Consider the following 21422-nt stretch of genomic DNA (forward strand, 5'->3'; position numbering starts at 1 on the left):
CCAAAGCCGGTCTACGGATACTACATTAGAAATTCTTTGATCATGCCTTTGCCATCCTAGGAAATGCAAATTTGCATACAGTTCAGCGAGCTACAGTTGCCATAGAAACGGAGCATAGCCTGTAAAGGCTCACATTTTGTGGCTGATAAAAATATTGGGACATTAATTAATCAGTTTGTCAAAAATGGTAAGTTAACATTTCCCCGTTCAAAAACAATGATGCTAATGCACTATTTGTTGGTTAGAAATTCAATTCATTTAACTATAACGCTTAAACGGACCAAATAGAAAACTGTTTGCTAACGTAGCTAGCTAGCTAAGCATAGCAAACATAGACTAGCAGTTAGCATAACAGCTAACCTACCGTTAGCCAACAACTTTAGACTAACTAAAGGTATTGTATTAATGCTGGCATTTGGGAGTAACGTTTAGCCAAATAAATGAATGTAACGTTAAAACTTAAAGCCAGTTTTACAACAGCAATTGGTGGTAACAGTTAACTAGCAAATGTCCAGTAGATGAGCATTGACTAACTTTAGCTAGCTAGCTAGCTAGCTAGTGAAAGCTGTAGCTAACGTTAACTTTTGTATTTTCCAAGTTAACGTTAGAGTGGCAATAGTTTCTACGTTCGCATACAAACGTTCGTTTACCAATGAAATGAGACTGATATCAGAATTATATCAGAGAGAGATTGTTTATGTTGTTTGCCTATTCAATCAGAGTAAAGGGACAGGGGGCTGGAGCTTTCTCAAGTTAACAATGGACAGAAGACGAGGAAACACTTTGGATATGTTGTCCTTCACAGAGAAACACACATACACACTAGGTTCAGGATGAAGCTTTCATTCACCTTGACTTTAGACTGCGGGAGGAAACTGGACCGTCTGCACAGAAAATGCTGGAAGTCAAACATGTTGCTATGAGCTGCCACTGCAGTCAACCTTAAACTTAAGTTTGAACCAAACTGACAAAATAATTTGAGGCAATCATTTGTATTTATAAGTGTCCACTGCCTTTTACCCTTTTCGGTTAAAAAAATGAATAGAATCAGATCTGTCATCGCTTAAGTGTTGATATGATATCATTCTAAGTCACTTTTAATCCTTAGTAAACTGGAACTGATTGTTATTTAATGCACTTCTTTGCTGTAGTCACATTTGAAAATTCAGCACTGCATTACTTTGCAACAACAGCATTACTTTGACACTGTATTCCATTACCTAACTCAAGCACGTTGCACGTCTCTGCACGTCTATTATTATAATCCAAACCCCCATAGAATGTGGGGTGACGCAATCAAAAATCTGAAACACTAAAGCATGCATTGGAACATAGTTAACAGTGATATAAAAATCTCTGATATGGCCCCTTTACAGTCTTAAAGGACAGGTACAGTATGTCTACTGCAACAAATGTGGAGCTGCTGGCACGGACGGAGATGCTACTTTAACTTTTTAATAATTTAAACCTAGCTCAGTTGTTTTCTTTTCACATTAAAGATTAAAACAAGTTGGGTCTATATCTGGGACTAAGACCTACACAAATATCTATAAAAAAGTTACAATATCATAGCCTCATGGTTTGGCGCAACATGATGTGACCTTTGAAAGCTCAGTATGTGTTATTTGGTGCCTCCTTATTACTAATTTGTTCTGTTCTTTGAAATTATCAGGAGGAACGCTATGCCTTTCTTACTGAGTGGTATGACCCTACTGCAGCTCTCCTGCGGCGCTACCAACTGTTCTACTACCCCAAAGATAGCTCAGTGGAAATGGTAAGCATTTCCTGCTACAGTCACTATTCTTTAAATTTGCTGTTACATTGTTTCATCTTCCAGGCTAGCTACTTGTTAATTGAAGCTTTTTAGTCTCAAAATTTAAATATTTAAGGAGATGCTTATTCTGTTATTGTTGATAGAATTTTGATGCAAGAACAGATTTTTTTTCCGCTGTTGACATCTGGAAAAATTGTTTGCAGCACTATATCCTCTATGGTATATTTTTCATAGTAATTACAAACGTCTTACGTCTGCAACTATTTCATTTTATTAAACTACCAACATGTTTGTCTTTATTTGCAGTTTGATGTAAAAAACCAGCGGATATTTTTGAGAAGGACCAAATATGAGGACCTCCATCAAGAGGACCTGTTCGTTGGGAATCGAGTGAATGTCTTCTCACGACAGCTTAATCTGATTGAATACGGAGATCAGTACACAGCAAACAAACTTGGCAGCAAAAAAGAAAGGTATGATTGTGTAATAATTCTTTTGTAATAAGGTTGTGTGAAAGGTCTGCTTGATCCTCTCCAGTTTACATTACCATATTCCCTGTAACTGTGATTTATCTTTATTTTAGCATTATTTTGTGCATGACTGCTCACAGACATTATAAACTCCCACACATTGTACTTAATCCTCAGTATAGTAAATATTGTGGTAAAGTTAATGTGTTGCAATGTATTCTATTTAGATTTTGCTGCATTTTCTGTAGCATGTTGTGGAAACTGCTGTTATCTATGTTACTTACCTACGTTTATTGTCGTCATTTAAAGGAAGTTCCTTTTAGATTCTTAAGTATTGTTATTGGGTAGCACACCTGGTTGAGCGTGCACCCCATGTGCAAAGGCTGAGTCCTTACCGCAGCGTCCAGGATTTGTTTCTGACCCACGGCCCTTTGCTGCATGTCGTCCCCCTCTCGCTCCCTATCCTGTCTTCATCTTTCCTATCCAATAAAAGGACAAAAATCCCAAAAGAAATGTTAAAAAATATAATCTTAAATAATATATTATTCCTAATTGGATGCTTGTCCAGTTGCATCTGCTGTTAAACAGCTGTCCATCAGATTTTCAAAGCAAATTGATTGTATGTGCTTGATCTTAGAAGAGACCAACAATAATATGAATAATAAATCACGTTTTATTTGTGATTTTATTTGTGATATATTTATTTTTTGCACCGATACAAAAATCGGCTTTGTTTTCCTTCAAAAACATTTCCACCACAAACTCAAGAACTATACCCACATAAATAAAACAATGATTTAAATCAGTAGGAGTATGCAAGACTGACCAAGCACGTCAACCTACAGTTTTTCCAACCTACAGTTTTTCTACCCAATACATTAAGCCTTTAGTGTGTAACTTTTTGATATTAACGAACGTCCGTTACATTCAAGCCATTACCAAACGAGTTGATACAAAGCTAATTAAAACTATCAGCTCCACACAACTCTCTCTGGATTTCTCAGTATGGCTGTGTTTAGAAATTGGTGTTGTCCGGCAACTTTCACGCTCAGAAATTTGAGTGGTGAAGATAATGACTTCTTCTATCATGTTTTTTTAATCCTCCGAGTCCTGCTTGATTACAAGCAACTGCGTGGAGGAACGGTGGGGGCGGTGCACGATTACGGAAGGTTTGTATCATGTGGATGCGCCGACAGTGTTGTTTACTTAGAATTCCTCATGTGGGCGATAGAAACTACGTACTATAGCTTTAAGGCATGATACCCAGCCCTACACATTATAAAGCGTTATTGTAAGTAGTTATTGTAAGTATTGTATTGAAAGTGATTCTGTTATGGTGTCCTATCTTGATGAGTTGCCTCCTATTGTCGTCTCCATTATATATTTTTCTCTCTCCATTTTTCCAGAACTCTTGCTGTGATAAAGCCAGATGTAATCACCAAGATCGGAGATGTCCTTGAGTTGATATACTCCTCCAACCTGATCGTGACCAAAGCCAAAATGGTAACACTTACATGGTAATGTCAAAGCCTGCAAACCGTAAGTCATACTGTGGAAATGTATCAGACAAGGAGAGAGGCAAAGGCTTATTTCTGCCAGTATTCACACATAAACAGATGGATGGCCCTGCTTTCTCACACATTAGGAACATATGGCGTTTCAAGGAGCAGGCAAGGTCGCCATTTCATTACAGTTTGATCAGGTGCTTATTCATTCTGGATGCAGGACTTTTACTTGTAATAGTGTTTGTACATTGTGGTATTTTAAAGGATCTGACATGTATTTAAAACATATTTGAAAGTAAAGGATCAATTGAATTCCGGGCTGCAGGCAGGGTTTTATAAATACTGAGATCACAAAATTGAGCAGTTCATTCAAGGACGTTCCTCAGCACAGCTAACTAAATTCTAAGTAAAAACTGGAGGAGTCATTAGGATGTTACACACCCGTAAAACAGTGTTACCATTTTTATTACCCAGTATGAAGGTCAACTGCTGTTTCAAAGTCTTCTCCACACTGCCACTAATAAAACCCCGGTGGAAATATAATGGCTCTCAAAATGTGTACATAATTAACTTCTGAAAGGAAACTCTCCCAAGGTTAAAAACAATTAAAAAGGAATTTCAACTGGAATTCCAAGGACAGGACATCAGTGTGTTTGTGGTTAAATGTTGTTTTATTTCAATACTGTCACCTCAGAATTTCTGCATTTTCCCAAACAATCAAGAAGTTACTTTTTTTTTTTTTTTAATTCTAATTAATTCTTTATTGTACAGAAGTTCATATACAAAGGTACAAACATATAGAATAGGAGTTCATGCCATATCATTTCATATTATAATAATTTAATAACTTGAAGGTCATAATGGCTTTAATAAAGTGCAGGAAAGTGGACTTGGTTCCTGACCCAAGAAGCTAAAATCGTGCACACCAAAAAGGACAAATCCCGCACAGTTGCCAGATATATTATTGACCTCTGTAAATGTCTTTGTCAGTAGTTTGGTACTTAGTGTTCACATAGAATATCTAATTTCGCCACTCATTAACTCCATGGTTTATGGTTTTCTTACATTACAGGAAGCAAGCAGCAGACTTTTACGTGGAACATCAGTCAAAGCCTTTCTTCAAGTGAGTTCCTGTAAATGATTTGCCAGTTTTAAGCAGGTGTGAACCAAAAGGGCACATTTATGGTGGCTAGCCACTATCATTAACAGAACCTGTGGCCATGATCCTAATGACATTGTAGGGACATTTGAACATATTGAACACAGCTGACCTTCTGCTGGTAGGAATTCCATGTGTATGAATGGGTTATTCCGCCATTGCTCCATTTTGCAGTAACCTGGTGCAGTTTGTGTCCTCGGGCCCTGTGGTTGCCATGGAGCTGATGGGTGATGAGGCCATGTCTACCTGGAGGAGGCTCCTGGGACCTGCAGACTCTGCTGTGGCGCGGAAGGAGGCACCGCAGAGTATCCGTGCCCAGTTTGGAACAGATGGCATAAAAAACGTTGGTCATGGCTCCGACTCATTTGCTGCAGCAGCAAGAGTAAGGATGTGAAGCTAGCCTGTTAGATTTATTCATATTCATATGTGGCATTTTACCCTGTGCTCCAAATTCCCAGAAATGACTATGCACTCTAAAGTGTTTTTTTCTTTTGCTTGTTTTATTAGGAGCTTGAATTTTTTTTCCCATCCACAATTGGCCACGGTCCCTCTAATACAGCCATCTTAACAGACTGCACATGCTGCATCATCAAACCTCATGCCATATCAGAAGGTAGGGCACATATACGTATCTGTTTGCAGCCAACAGATGTGTTTATTATTAATGATGTGTCTATCTTGGTCCTTGTATGTCTGTTGATACATTCCTAAATCATGCAGTTACAAGTCCACCGACTTGTCTACAATTTCTCTCCCCTTCCACTTATGGCTGTTAATGTGTTTGTGTCACACAAAGGCGCTACATGGTTACTGCATTTGGCTTTGGATTTTTCCAAATCCCTGCCCTGATCCCTGTTCATTGAGCATGCCACTGGAGCTCTGACCTGTGAAATGTGAAATTCTCTGGACAGAGCTGAAGTATGCACACAGAAAGTTGTTGACTGAGGGGAGAGGACTAGTTGTTCTGGACATATAAGCCCACACACATATAAGCCCACACACATATAAGCCCATTAGAATAAACAAGCTCACCAATTAATTTAATCTTTGCTTTTGATTTGATCTCAAGTCCTTATCCTTTAATGGATATTTGTTTGGTATCTGATTTAGACCAGGTTTTTATCTAGTTTCCATGGATGTACTTGGGCTCTCTGTGCTGTGTTCTTTTTCTATTTTTAGGGATGGCAATGTCGGCCAGCCGTAACAGTCAGTGACTGACTTTGGCGATCCTCTGACTCTTCTCTAGCGCCACCATATGTTCAAACATTTTTATTTGTCCAATACTTATATAGTTTATGAACAAATGCCTTCAAAAGTAATGGCATTCAACTAATGACAACAAAGATGGTGATCATGGTAAACATAACACTTGCTTAGTTAACATCAGCATGTTAGCAGTGTCATTGTGAGTATGTAAGCATGCTGATGTTAGCATTTAGCTAACAGCACAGCCTCTCAGTACCGCTAGCATTGCTGTAGACCCTAGGGGCCCTATCTTGCACACGGCACCGCGCAGCGCAGGCTTTGCAAGTGTCTTTGCTAGTTTAAGACCAACACAGCTGTCAATTTCCCGTCCAGCGCCCACGTCGTTTAAATAGCAAATTCACCTGCGCACATCTGTGCGCCCATGGGTGTGCTGGTCTTACAGGGAGGTGTGTTCAGGTGCATTCTGGACATATTGCTATCTTGAGGCGGCGGGAAATAATTGCGCCATTGACCAACAAAAACCTGGTCTAAAGTCAATAACGCAGCATTTCATTGTTATTTTAACAACACATTAGTAAAATGCTCCTAGGCTCGTACACAGCGCGTGCACACTATGCTTGTTACACACACAGGGATGCACAGCAGCACACACATGCAAAAAAAAATATTACAATGTGAAATAGTATTATGACTTGATCTGCTCGCGTGCTTTCGCTTCACTAGAGCAGATCACTTTCTTCTCCTAAAAAATCTCTCCTTCCTGCTCAGCAAATCCTCCATCATAATAGCAATGCGCCAAGGTCCAAACGGGCCTGGCTTTTAAAGGGAATGGGAGATGACACTCTGATTGGTTTATTGCATGTTACGCCCAAAACACACCTATGATTAATGAAGTCACTAAGTACAACCCTTTTGAACCAGGTGCCCGGACCCTTTTTGGATTAAGTGGATTCCTACATGCCTGCGCAGGTGCTTCACGCTGTGCGCTTAGATCGTTAAAATAGGGCCCTGAGTCTTGTTCAAAAACACTCAACAAGACGACAACATCACGGAATCCTCAAAACAAAAAATCAGCTGAGATAACCATGGGAACATTGCGAGCTGAGATGACATTTTGTGTGGGAGATACACATACTTGCTTGCAATGTTTATTCAAAGAACATTGGAAAGGAAGTAACATAAATTAAAAGATCTCAGGAGAAATGCTACCATGAATAGCATTCATGGGTTTAATGTTTTTTTATAACCAGTGTATAGATCTTTTTTTATGAAAGGAGCCATTAAAATAACATTAATTGTGCCTGTATGATATGTAAGTGTGCCAGGATCCTGGTACTGTGCATGCTGCTCGTTGGCATGACATACTGCCACACCTAAATGGAATGACGTCATTATAAATGTTATTACTGCAGTTACACCTGTGCTATTCCTGCTATGACAAATTGAAATATCTGCCGTGAGAGAGGACCTGTTAAAAACACCTACCTAAGCATGAGCATGCTATGTTTAACTGCAGGGCATAATCCAGGAGCTGTTGAATTCCCAATCTGCTGCGAAATTTAAATCCTCCAAAACATACATAGAGTATACATTTGTACATATATACATATGTATGTAGTAGTGTTGTGATTTAGGCTGTGTCAGTTTATCAAGTATGACCAAATCTCTCTCATGTCTCTTCTACTTTTGTTTCTCTTAGTTTTGCTAAGGTTCATTAAAAACAAGAGCTGTAACTAGCTTGCTTGTTAGTTCAAAGCAAACAGCCACAACCGTTCAGCACTTTATTGTTGACTTTATTTATTTATTACACATGCTCTCTCCTTGACATTGTCAATGTCATTTAAACATTTCTACTACAGGCCTGTATCTAAGTAGGAGTTTATGTAATCTTTCAAAGGCAGTCCACAATTTTCTCTGTGCTCATAGCGGTCTGGATGCATCATAGGTATTTGCTTACTACAGACATCATTTCAAGCAGGGTTTGCTCTCTACAGTATAACTGATGAGTATGACACCTTCTTTACCACAACTGCCATATGTATCCTGATATTCAAGTAGTAAAGAGATGGTGGCTTATTTCCTTCCCAACAATATCAATTGCGGAGTAAATTTGAGGTGAGAAGCTTCAATACCTCGGTAGAACAGTTGGCCACAAGTTGCAGGCGTATTGTGCGGCAGCAGGTATCGCCATCGCTCTTAACAATCTGTTGACTCGTCTGGCGTCCGTCGGCCAGACTCGGTTCATTTTTAGTCCATTTTACAGAATAGTCTTGTAGAAAATCTAAAGCTATTGTAGCAAAAAAGCCAAAACCTAGCTCATAAGAATAATTCTGGCTTTGTATTTTGGCCTGCTTACAAAGGTTTGGAGTTGCATTGTTCAAAAGGTCCTAAACTGCTCCAATTAGAGTACCGTCACAGTTCCAATGTAATCTGGATGTATTTGCTTATTTCTTGAACGTTTACATGATATGGAAATGATTTATAATTTCCTTCCAGACCAGAATATTGAGATGCTTTTCTTTTTCTCTTATTCCCTTTAGCCTATAGGGCTGGACATATATTAAAAATAAAAATGAATTCAGTGGCTGATAAATATTATTTAGTTTCTTTAATTTGCATTTGCAGCTTCTCACTGAGTTTTACTAGGCTATCTCTTTTTTTTTTTTTTTTCAATTTATCTATTTTACTTTATTTTCTTTTTGCTACAGCCTATGGGCTGTCTCATAATAATGTGGTCTGTATAGTGAAACATTTAGGATAGCTTATGTATAATGCATTTCCAGTTAATGTTTTTGTGGCCTGAGCCTGCATTCTTATTTGTTTGACTTCTTTTTTTTTTTGGTTTCTTTTAACTTCGTTCCAGACTATGCCTAGGTTTGACCAGTTGCTGTGCTCTTGTGTGTGTATCGTGGTGTGTGTGTGTGAGTGTTTGTGTTTGTGTGTAAATGTTTGTAAACATTTGTGTTATATGCCCTTCCCCTTCACCCTTTTCTCCCCAACTCTCCTATCTATTTATTTCTGAAGAATCAGTATAGGTCAAGGTTTATTTGTTATACATTTGAACATTAGGAGTCTGACACATAAAATCGACTTACTAAGAGCCTGGCTTTCTTATAATAAGCCTAGCGTTATCACACTCTCTGAAACATGGCTGAGTAGTGATATATCTGATGCTGATGTTAAACTTGATGGTTATACTCTGTATAGAGCAGACAGGTGTACTCGTGGTGGGGGAGTAGCCACCTATATCTCTTCTCATTTATCTTCTGAACTCATTATGCCAAAGGAGATAGCTGTATATTTTGAATGCTTATTTGTTAATATTGCTTTTCATGAAAACAAGCAGATAATTATAGGTAACATTTATAGACCTCCTAATTCCCCTGTTGAATCGACAAATTGTATTCTTGCTACTATTAATTCTTTAGACTATGCAAATGAGTTGATTTTACTGGGTGATTTCAATCGTAATTGGCTTGATCGCTCATCTTTTCATGAGAAAAACTTATTTAATGGTCTCAACCTTACTCAACTCATTACTGATCCGACTAGGGTGACTAATACGTCTAAGGGCCCTATCTTGCACTCAGCGCAATTGCCTTTGTACACCGACGCATGTATCATTCCTATTTTGCACCCGACGCACAGCGGACTTTTCCCTCCACAGATGCACGTCGGTAAATTAGGGATTGTATTTGCGCTCCCGGGGGCGGTTCAGCGAAAAGAGGAGGCGTGTTCAGGCGCAAACGTTACGTAGTCCTATTTTGCAGTTTCAGAAAACAATTCCGCCACTGACCAGGAAAAACATGGTCTAAAGTCAGGGGCGCTAGTCTAAAGTCAGTAGGGCGTTATTCAGATGCTATTTTAGGGTCGCATGCTTGGCCATAATGTAGTGTGTGCACAACGCGCATACACTTCTCTCATCTACAGCAGTTCCCATTTTTGAAAACCATACATAATTACAAAGAAAAATATTACTGAAAATGCGCTTCAGGTGTTTGGATAGGTCAGGAGGCACTTTACAGTACAGTCCTCAAAAAGTCCCAGCATTCTTTGTGGCTTGTTGGGTTTTACACAACATTTCCATGAATCATGGATGTGTTGATGACATAAATGAGGAAATATTAGAGGACTTAAGGAGACGTGATGTTGAACTACGGTGGGATTGGACACTCCGGCGGAATCTGGTGAATCTGGAGTAATGCGCGATGCGCTCCTGGTGGAGCGGGTGGGGGGGAGGAGGAAGGGGCACAACAGGAGCAGGTGGTGCGTTAGGAGGCCCACGCTCCATGGCTGCAGCAATCCTCTCCAGACTTGAGGAGATGCGCCCGAGAGGCCGCAGCAACATCGCCACCCGGACAAGACGGGCATTTGTTACTTTGCCGCATCCCGGACAGCTCCCGCTGGCGTGCGCCAGGCAAATCCGCGCGCATAATAGCAATCCGCCACGGAACAATACGCCTGCTCTTAAAGGGAATGTGAGATGACGCTCTGATTGGTTATTTTCACGTTACGCCCAAACCACACCTAGCTACTTCAGACCAACCCATTTAAGATTTGCGTCGGGCGCAAGAGTCATTTATCCCGCCGGTATCATAGCAACAGCGCCCGAGATCCGCCCACAAAGCTACTTGCGTTTGGCGTTTCACACTTGCGTTTCAGATCGTTAAAATAGGGCCCTAAGTCTCTTCTGGACTGGATTTTGGTTACCCATCCAAATAGAATATCTCAATCTGGGGTATTATCTGATTGTTTTAGTGATCATTCAATTGTTTTTTGTGTTTGGAAAATAAAACTACCTCGTCTGCCATTTAAAGTAATTAGGATAAGACAATGTAAAAAATTAAATACAGATGCTTTCATCCAAGATTTAATAAGCATTAATTGGTCTAGATTTCAAATGATCCCTTATGTTGAAGAAGCCTGGAACATTTTTCTGTCAGAGGTTCTTAATGTTATAGACAGGCATGCACCTTGGACATCTGTTAAGGTCAAGGGGAGTCATTATCCTTGGATTAATGGTGATTTATACATTTATTTAAACAACGAGATAAAGCCTGGGTCAGATATCACATGACAAAGGACGCTGCTGATTGGTCTGAATATAAGAAATTAAGAAATGTTTGTACAACCAAAACAAGGAATGCAAAATCAAATTATTATAAGTATTCTTTATCAGATGACATCAAAAACCCTAAGCAATTCTGGAAGAAACTTAATTCTTTAATTAACAAAACCAATAAAAGTCTTCCTACCAAACTTAGAATGAATAATAACATTATGTCAATGGCCAATGCTCTCAATCAACATTTTTCCTCAATCTGTTGTTCTCAGTTATCTGAGCTCTCCTTTTCTAGCATAACAAATACTGTGAACAATGGCACATTTTCATTTTCAACAATTCATCCCTCTGATGTCCAACAGGCAATCTCAGAAATAAAATCTTCTAATGGTGCTGGTCATGATGGTTTGGACATTAAGTTTAGTAAGCTTTCTTCCCATGTCCTAGCATTTCCACTATGTGATTTATTTAATTTATCACTTTCCATTTGTGTAATTCCATTAATGTGGAAATTTGCGAAAGTAACACCACTACACAAAGGTGGTGACTCACTTGATGTCAACAATTATAGGCCAATCTCCATAATTAGCAATGTAGCTAAGATATTTGAAAAGCTTATTTTTAGGCAATTGTCTAAATATATTAATGACTTCTCCCTCTTGACTCCAAATCAATCTGGATTTAAACCTAATCATTCTACAACAACAGCTCTTACAATATTTACCAACGATATTTTTTCTGCACAAGATAACAACAGGTCTACTGGTGCAATTTTCATTGACCTTACTAAGGCGTTTGACATGGTCAATCATTATATTCTTCTTGATAAACTATATGCTATTGGTCTTTCCAAATCAGCTGTTCTCTGGTTTAATGCATATCTTCATTACAGACGTCAAAGCGTGTCTCTCAATGCTGTTTTCTCTCAGCCTAGAATAATTGAAACTGGTGTCCCTCAGGGTTCTTCCCTAGGGCTGCTTTTATTTTCCATTTTTATAAATGATTTACCACAAATATCTTTAGACTGTCAGGTCCATCTATACGCAGATTACACAGTTATGTATACAGCTAAACATGACATATCTGAGATTCAAACCTCACTTCAATTTGATTTCAATCGTATTCAAACATGGTTCTCCTCTAATCTGCTTCTACTGAATAAAAAGAAGTGCTATAGCATGCTCTTTGCAACTAGATCTGCACTCCATAAGCAAAATAACGCTCTTGAGGTTAAATTCCTGGATGGTACACCTCTAGACAATGTTGAGTAGTTTAAATATCTTGGCCTTTGGCTCGACTCACAACTTACCTTTAGACCTCATATTGACTCCATTGTAAAAAAGATAAGTTGTAGCTTAAGAATGTTATACCGCTCAATTAATTGTTTTACAAAACAGATTAGACTAAAAATTATTACTCAACTATTATTGCCTATAATTGATTATTCGGATGTTGTTTATCAGAACACAGCCAAAATTAATCTTAAACCTTTGAATGTGATTTATAATAGTCTCTGCAGATTTGTTCTGAGGTGTCCATTTAGAACCCATCACTGTCAAATGTATCAGTCATTGAATCTTCTTTCACTAACTGCTAGACGTCAGTTTCACTGGTTGCAGTTTGTTCATAAATGCATTTTTTCAAACTACCCATCCTATCTTAAACAACACTTGACTTTATATCAATCACCCTATAGTTTAAGAGATACTGACCACCTTTTTTTCTCTGTACCACATATATCAAAAGAAATTGGGAGGAGAGCCTTTAAATGTAAAGCCCCTTCCGACTGGAATGGTTTACCTAGGTCTTTTAGATCTGTCTCCTCTTTTCATCAGTTTAAGATGGCTCTTCTTAATTATTTGCATACAAGCTGCAACAGTTTTTCTCATGCTTGCTATTTTTATTTATTCATCTACTTATTTATTTATTATTATTATTATTTATTTATTTATCTTTTGTATTTTCATTTTTTTATTATTATTACTTTTTATATATATATATTTTTTTTCTTTAACTGTTTATGAATGACCTTCACTGTTTACTGTCTAATATTTAATGGTTTAAATGGGAAGGATATGGGTGGTTTTGGTGTGAAGGAGAGCTTTGCTTTTGTTTCAGTATGTATGTATGTCTGATGATGTATGTTTTTCTTGAGGTCTCCTCAAGTTGTTTTGTTAACTGTTTTGTCTAATTGTGAATGTATTGTATATGTTTGCCTTTAAGGACCCCCTTGAAAACAAGATGCTACATCTCAAGGGGTTATTCCTAATAAAGAATTTCCAAACAACACAATGTTTACCTTCAGATGTGAGGTCATACTTGTGGTCTGAGCCAAAAAATAGTAACCCAGTCTGAGGGGTTTGGCCAGCTGAACCCAAACTGGATCAGTTAAAAAACAAATAATATCAAAAAACTTGCTTTGATTTCCCTTGAAGATCCATTAGGAGGCCAAAATACGCTACAGCTATGTGTGCAGGCCACAGCCAATCACAGTGGTGATAAGGGAAGTTGTACCTGAAAATGCACTCAGACATGACTGGAATAGAGAAGCCTCTGTTGCCAGGCACCCAGAAAAGGATCTCCTAGCAACAGCACCAGCTGCTTTTGTGAGCTGTGCAGATTGTGTGTCTATCCTAGGCAGGCTGCTGGCTGCTGCCAGGGGAGAGCACAGAGGACTCGGAAGGTGGTTGCTTTACCTAATACACACATGAGTGGACTGTGACCGAACGATTACCCAAATTAGAGAGAAATTCATCAGCGCTCGCTGTAGCACCTGATCCAAACTGAAAGTCATGATTACACACAACAATTAATGGAAAATGTAGACACCTGGTGTCTGCCTGGCGAGTACTCTGGCTGCTTTTTTATCAGGATGTCAGACTGAGATAATGAGACTGGCGCCCTCTTTCAATTACGTGTGTCTGCAGCAGTCTGACCTTCACTGTCACTGTTGCACCTTTGTCATTGTGGTCGTACCATTTTTACAATAATGCACTGCAGTGACAGGAGGTACAGCTCTGTATCTCGCTCTCTAAAGCGTTGAATGTCTGGTCTCCTCTACTTATTGACAGGACATCAGTAAGACAATCTCCCTGTACTAGGTCCAAAGGAGACCGTACAATCTAAGGTCACTACACTAAGATACAATTTTTATGTTTGAAGTGGAGCAGTATAATGGCTTCACAGCACATTCAGTGATATTAACCCTAGTCATTTAATAAAATGAACAACAATGTTGCATGATCTAAACTGTTTTACTTGAATTAACCGTAAAGGCTGCGGAATAAATGATTTGCTAAGGATCACATTGAAGAGTTTATTGTAGTAATAAACCCCTTGCTACGCATTCTGTGTTAAGCTCATGAAAGATAAGAACAGCTTTGATGTGTTCGCAGGTCTGACTGGAAAGATCCTGAACTCCATATCTGCAGCTGGATTTGAAATCTCAGCCCTTCAGATGGTAAAACTTTTCTCCTGTCCTTCCGTGTGCTATGGTCTTGTAGATTCACATTTCTGTGGTAAAAATGAAGCTGTCCTTTCACTAACCTAATAGGAATTATATGAGATACATACAGGGTTTTCCATACCATTATAAGGCTTGGGGTGTAGCACCCAAGCTGTTTTGGGCACCACTTAGTCGAATTAATGTAAAGCATCAAAGCTAACTAAATTACTTTTCTCAGATCTAATGATTGTAGTTGGTCCCCAGTGGACTTCTTCAGTAAGTTTTGTCTTTAAAGCTACATTGTGTAAGAATTTCTCCCATCTAGCGGTGAAATTGTATATGACAACCAACTGAAAATTACTTTCTAGCCCCTCCCATTCCGAGCGCATTTTAACTCCTATGGTGGCCGTATTATTCCAAGAAGTACTACTTTGTCCATGAGTGTTCCTTCCAGTGTAGTAATAGTTTTACCTTTTCGTTATTTTGGTACCATTTCATTGCTAACATCAGCTATCAGGTTCCCAAACGAATGTTGGTGTAAGTAAAGTATCAGCGTGATCCTCCATCTTCAAAAGTCTTTCAAATCTGCCGGCAGATCAAGTAATTTCCCCCTGGCATTCGTCACGGTGCCAGTGCGAAAGGCGGAGGTATGTCCCTCTTTGGCTAATGTATTTTAAAGATGGAGGTATGTCCCTCTTTGGCTAATGTATTTTAAAGATGGAGGCACAACATGGCAGAATACATTCGAGCGACTCGCTCGTATGTATTCTGAATGATTCTGAATGGCAGATTCTACGCTAACGAGAATACTTTGATGAGTTGGTGGAAGTAATTACACATGAATGAGCACATATTTGTGAAAAAACAAAGGGGTTTTGCTAAGAATCAACTAAAAACATTACACAATGGAGCTTTAAGCTTTTCAAGTGTTATTTATTTATTATCTGCTCTAGCATAAGTCTTCCACAAACCTAGGGAAACACTGATATATATTATAGTGTTATTTGCCCTATGCTCATATGCCCATGTAGCCTAGCTTTACTCATGTAACCATTATGTGCACTGTATTCACTTTCTCTGTCCAGCCGTGCCTCATAATTCAACTGCTGCAAACAGTGACCTCTCTCTCACTCCATTTATTTTTGCCACATCAGAAGTGATGCACATTCTGGGCCGGCCCGTAGGACAAAAATAAATCAATCTTGGTTTTATCTCTGTAGCCACATGTAGAATGTGTTGTGCATTAATGGGAATAAGTAGGATATTAACAATTAAAGCAGTGTCTTTGTTCGAAGGATGTGATTTCACAGCCTTGATGTTCTTAATACATTAGTTAGTATTTATTTTTATGGAAATTACAAAAGGTCTTTTGTGATAATGGAGCCATCGTCACAATTCAAAGTAGCATACACTAAGTGAAGTATTCCCATTTGATTAAGGGGAATTTCTTCATTGTGGCTGCACTCTTTTTCTCCATTTCATGGAGTGCATTATCCATATTCCATTTTGAAAACATAAATAATATTTCCTCTTCACAGTTCAATGTGGACCGGGCCAATGCAGAAGAATTCTATGAAGTGTACAAAGGTGTTGTCGCAGAGTATCCTGTGAGTATAAACACTACATTGTTGTGCCATCATAGCAAGTGCCTGTATCACAGTTCTGTCAATTGTTACTTTTGATCATAAAAACACAAACATTACCCAATCTTTTGTAAAGATCTTGAAGAGTAGCAAAATATCACATATTGTGTTAATAACCAAATGTTTGAAGTTGAGTCCTTGCGTATTATAAGTATAATTTTTTTTAAATTTATTTCTCCCTGCAGAGTATGGTGACTGAGCTGTGTTCTGGACCCTGCATGGTCCTAGAGATCCATGGCACCGACGTACCGCAGTCATTCAGGGAACTCTGTGGGCCTGTCGATCCTGTGAGTCAAACTATATTAAATATTATTTCCTATTTCCTCATTATATTCTATACTAGAAGCCTGTCCGACAAGTAACGCGTCAAACTTTTGGTTAAATGTGGTGAAAATGAATATTTCCTCTGCAAAGGGTTATCCATCCATCATCCTCCTTTTCTTTTTTCCTGAATCAGACCAAATAAACTCATGATGAATTGGAGAATGTAGTTTTAGCCCTTGCTCAGTGTACATTGTAAAGATTGTGTGGCTTTTTCGAATATAGATAAAAGAGTTGGCCTGTTTGTGTGTGTGTGTGTGCGTGCGTGTATGCGTGCGTGAACACGTGCAGTCATGTGTGTGTTTGTGTGTACTGTGGAACCAGTGCTGCAGGGCTGAGCTAGAGCGTGATGTGAAATCTAATGATAAGACGTCGCTCTGCCACCATAAAAATGAGTGACTACACACCTTCACAATTCCCCAACTAGTTCAGCAGTTGTCCATGACTCAGCGTGCAATCTTGTTTAAAATAATTCCACTTTTTTCTGATTATTTTTTTCTGATTTTGTTTTATTCTTTTTATATGCTTTCTGTCCATAACCGTCAGTACTTCAGGCTACTGTCAAAATGTTACTGACATTGCGGCCACAGAGCAGGAAAGGGGATGGTAATTGGCTAATGATTTCCATGACACAGACACCACAGCTCATTGATGCCAAAATAATTAAGCCTTTGGCACCGCCCTCTGTTATTTTATTAGTTCCCCTCTTCAGATGTGCCGCCGATCGGGTTTATTACTCGTAACACCCTGTGTGCACAATGTTTATGTGATTGTATCATCTTTCAAGTTATCTTATCTATCTTAGTTAACATACATTTTCTTTGTAGAAAAACGATATTTGCTAGACGGCTTGGGTCATCCTTTCAAAAGTGGCATCAGTGTATATGAGGGGAAATCAATACAGTATTTACCGTTAAATTTTCCACTACATTTTATATAGTTTTGGCTGCTGCCAGAGGTTCTCTCCTTTACCTGCTGTGGTTTGTTTCCTCCCTTAAAGCCTTTGTAACCTCCTTGATTGATTCAGACTCAACTGACTAACTGGGAGTTGAAGCAGTTTCATAACTCCACAACCTCACACTCACCTCAGCATTATTTGACAAATAACCTAAACACAATAACCTTAGCACTCCTATTCTTCAGTGGTGTTCAGTCATCTGATACACGAGATAAATCTCAGAGACAAACTGTTGTAGGCTAGATCAGAGGCTAGCTGATGAGGGCACCGACAGGTCGTGTGTGTGTGTGTGTGTGTCTATGTAACCTTGTTCTGCTATGTACCAAAGTGCAGTACTCTTACTCAGTCAAAATCCAATGTGTGAAGACATTCTAGACGTCATTATCAGGCTGACAGGTTGGACTGGACAAACACTGTAAACTGTGTGAAGAGGTCAGAATGTTAAGTACCGTATTGGTCTGAATATAAGACAGGTTTTTTTCCTAGAAAAAAGTCTGAAAAAGTGTGGTCATCTTATAATCGGGCTCTAGACTTTCAGCTGTTCAAGTTGCAGATCCTAAGGGACGTCACCTGTTTCAACAGCCAATAGAGAAGTCAGCTATAAGCTATAGAAATAAAATAATCCATAATCCATTTTATTTTAAAATTACAAACAGCTGGTCAAAAAAGCAGAGTTTTAGACACGGTAATGTTATATGGTGGAGAGAGAGCCCAGCGGCGTTAGAACAAAGCCATGACTAATGGGAAATAATTCTAGAAATGTAACTGTAGCAAGCATCTCACTATCACTGACGTTATCCACATTCATACATAGACGAAACAAATGAAATATCCAGCTACAAAAGCCTGGAAGTAGAACGGAAGTACAACGAGGCAATGTCATTGAGATGTGAGAAAATCTTACTGTGGTCTGTGGTCCAAGAGATTGACAGGTGAGATGTGAGATGTGTGTGATTACGTATGATGGGATGCCCATTACCAGAGCAGTCATTCAGCTGAAGGCCTCGGAAATATTTACCATTAATTTAAATGTGACACTTTCATCTAACAAGATATTGAAAATATTATTCTATTTAAAAGATGTCCAAAAATGAGTCTTGAAAGAGGGGTGGTTGTCTTATATTCAGACCAATACGGTAATAGATAAGGGTCAGTTGTTTGTGATAAGAACTGGCTTTTGATTATTCCAGTTGACTTAAGACTAATACATAAACAACACATGACCAGCTGAATGGCTTGATTAAGTGATCTCAAACCCGCTTTATCATAGAGTTGATGGTAGATAAATTAAATTGTGATATTTCCTAACAGAAAAGAACCAAAACATTAAAATATGTGATACAAGATATTACACTTCTAACTAGGCGTCATATATCTTGCCATAAAGGATCCTCATGTGTTCACACCTCCACACCCTTAGCTGCCTTGCATTGCACCGACTCAGTCACGAGATTGTGCTGTGTCTTGTGATGTGTCCTCATATCAGAGGGGAGAGACACAACGGTCCTCTGTTAGCCAGTCCTCTTGACCCAGGCTGTACTCTCTACCCTCTTCCATAGTCTTACATTACTTTCCCTTTAAATCAGTAACTTAATAAAGAATTGGGGGGGCCCCGACTACATACTTGATTTAAAGGGACAACGCACAATAATCAACATGAGCTCAAAGTCTAACATGTAACTGTGCCAGATTTAGCCATTCAGGCTAATTTTCACATGCAGTCCCTAGCAAGTTGATGGCTTAAAACATTAGATAAGCTACAACAATACCACACATAAACATAGACAAGTAAATACCACACATAAACATAAAACAAGAACACATAAGCATAGACAAGTAAAATGACACAACCACTATTCCAGATCACAACAGCTGGCATGTTGATGGCATGAGAAAAAACATAACACAAGTAGCATACACTGTGTGCAGAATTATTAGGCAAATGAGTATTTGGCCCATATCATAATTTTTATGCATTTTTTCCAACTCCAAGCTATATAAACTTGCATGCTTATTGGAGTTAAGCATTTCAGGTGATGTGTTTTTGTGTAATGAGGGAGGGTGTGGCTTAAGGACATCAACACCCTATATCAAGGTGTGCATAATTATTAGGCAGCTTCTTCTCCTCAGGCAAAATGGGCAGAAAAAGAGATTTAACTGACTCCGAAAAGTCAAAAATTGTAAAGAGTCTTTCAGAGGGATGCAGCACTCTTGAAATTGCTAAGATATTGGGGCGTGATCACAGAACTATCAAACGTTTTGTAGCAAATACTCAAAAGAGTCGCAAGAAACGTGTTGAGGAAAAACCCCGCAAATTAGCTGCCAAAGATTTGAGGAGAATCAAACGTGAAGCTACCAGGAACCCATTATCCTTCAGTGCTGTCATATTCCAGAACTGCAACCTACCTGGAGTGCCCAGAAGTACAAGGTGTTCAGTGCTCAGAGAAATGGCCAAGGTAAGGAAGGCTGAAATCCAACGACCACTGAACAAGAAACATAAGTTGAAACGTCAAGACTGGGCGAGGAAATATCTGAAGACAGATTTTTCAAAGGTTTTATGGACCGATGAGATGAGAGTGACTCTTGACGGACCAGATGGATGGGCCCGTGGTTGGATCAGTAATGGGCACAGAGCTCCACTGCGACTCAGACGACAGCAAGGTGGAGGTGGGGTGATGGTATGGGCTGGCATTATTAAAGATGAGCTAGGTGGACCTTTTCGGGTTGAAAATGGAGTCAAAATGAACTCCCACACCTACTGCCAGTTTTTAGAAGGTACATTCTTCAAGCAGTGGTACAGGAAAAAGTCTGCATCTTTCAAGAAGACCATGATTTTTATGCAGGACAATGCTCCATCACATGCATCGAAGTACTCCACTGCGTGGCTAGCCAGTAAAGGCCTCAAAGATGACAGAATAATGACATGGCCCCCTTCTCACCTGATCTAAACCCTATTGAGAACTTGTGGGCCCTTCTTAAACGGAAGATTTACCCTGAAGGAAAACAGTACAGCTCTCTGAACAGTGTATGGGAGGCTGTGGTGGCTGCTGCACAAAAAGTTGATCATCAACAGATCAAGAAACTGACAGACTCCATGAATGGAAGGCTTATAACTGTTATTGAAAAGAAGGGTGGCTATATTGGTCACTGATTTGTTTTTGTTTTTTTCAGAAATGTTTCAATTGAGTTGTTTGTTGATTATTCTCACTTTAACAGATGAAAATAAACAAGTGAGAGAGATGGTAACATTTTCATTTTTCATTTAGCTGCATAATAATTCTGCACACACAGAGTTGCCTAATAATTCTGCACACATACGTTTTCTCATTAGAAAGCCAAAATCTCACTTTTACTTCCTTAAATATTCAGGATTGAGGTTTATTAACATTTTGGATTGGCTATGAGCGCTGTAGTTGTTCAATAATAAAATGAATCCTCAAAAATACAACTTGCCTAATAATTCTGTACACAGTGTATACAGTAGACACAGGTAAAAGTGCATAGACACACATTAAGACACATCAACAACACAGAAGCACATAAGCACACACAGAGACACTACTACATCAACAAAGACAAACACATTATTCCGGATTATGGCATATTTGATTAGTCAAAAAATAATGTTTTAGGGATTTGGAGAAGGATTTGAAAGATGTGATGTTCCCTAGTTCTGTGGGTATGATATTCCATATGTCTGGGCTGCTCGAAAGGAAAAAGCTGACCGTCCAAAACTGTTTTTTCTACATGGTATTTTACAATGTCCTCTTAGCAGCGCACGGGGGTCACAACAAGCAGTGTTGCCTCACTTTGTCTTACAGTAGATGATGAGTGTAAGAGATGATCAAATAGGCCTGAACTTCCTGTTACACAAGGCTA

At 38.9% G+C, this 21422-nt stretch overlaps 1 protein-coding gene across 1 annotated transcript in view; it reads left to right on the forward strand.

Moving 5' to 3' along the window:
* nme7 (NME/NM23 family member 7) overlaps window positions 1–21422 on the forward strand; it is a 25397-nt gene continuing 3975 nt past the window's right edge. The window contains exons 1-10 of the mRNA XM_039810126.1: window positions 1–187; window positions 1673–1774; window positions 2081–2247; window positions 3651–3761; window positions 4822–4872; window positions 5083–5290; window positions 5416–5521; window positions 14572–14636; window positions 16160–16228; window positions 16450–16551. Of these exons, the coding sequence (XP_039666060.1) occupies window positions 185–187; window positions 1673–1774; window positions 2081–2247; window positions 3651–3761; window positions 4822–4872; window positions 5083–5290; window positions 5416–5521; window positions 14572–14636; window positions 16160–16228; window positions 16450–16551 (984 nt within the window). The 5' untranslated portion in view covers window positions 1–184. The remainder of the gene's footprint in view (window positions 188–1672; window positions 1775–2080; window positions 2248–3650; window positions 3762–4821; window positions 4873–5082; window positions 5291–5415; window positions 5522–14571; window positions 14637–16159; window positions 16229–16449; window positions 16552–21422) is intronic.

Source organism: Perca fluviatilis, chromosome 9, assembly GCF_010015445.1.
Source record: "Perca fluviatilis chromosome 9, GENO_Pfluv_1.0, whole genome shotgun sequence".
Taxonomy (NCBI): Eukaryota; Metazoa; Chordata; class Actinopteri; order Perciformes; family Percidae; genus Perca; species Perca fluviatilis.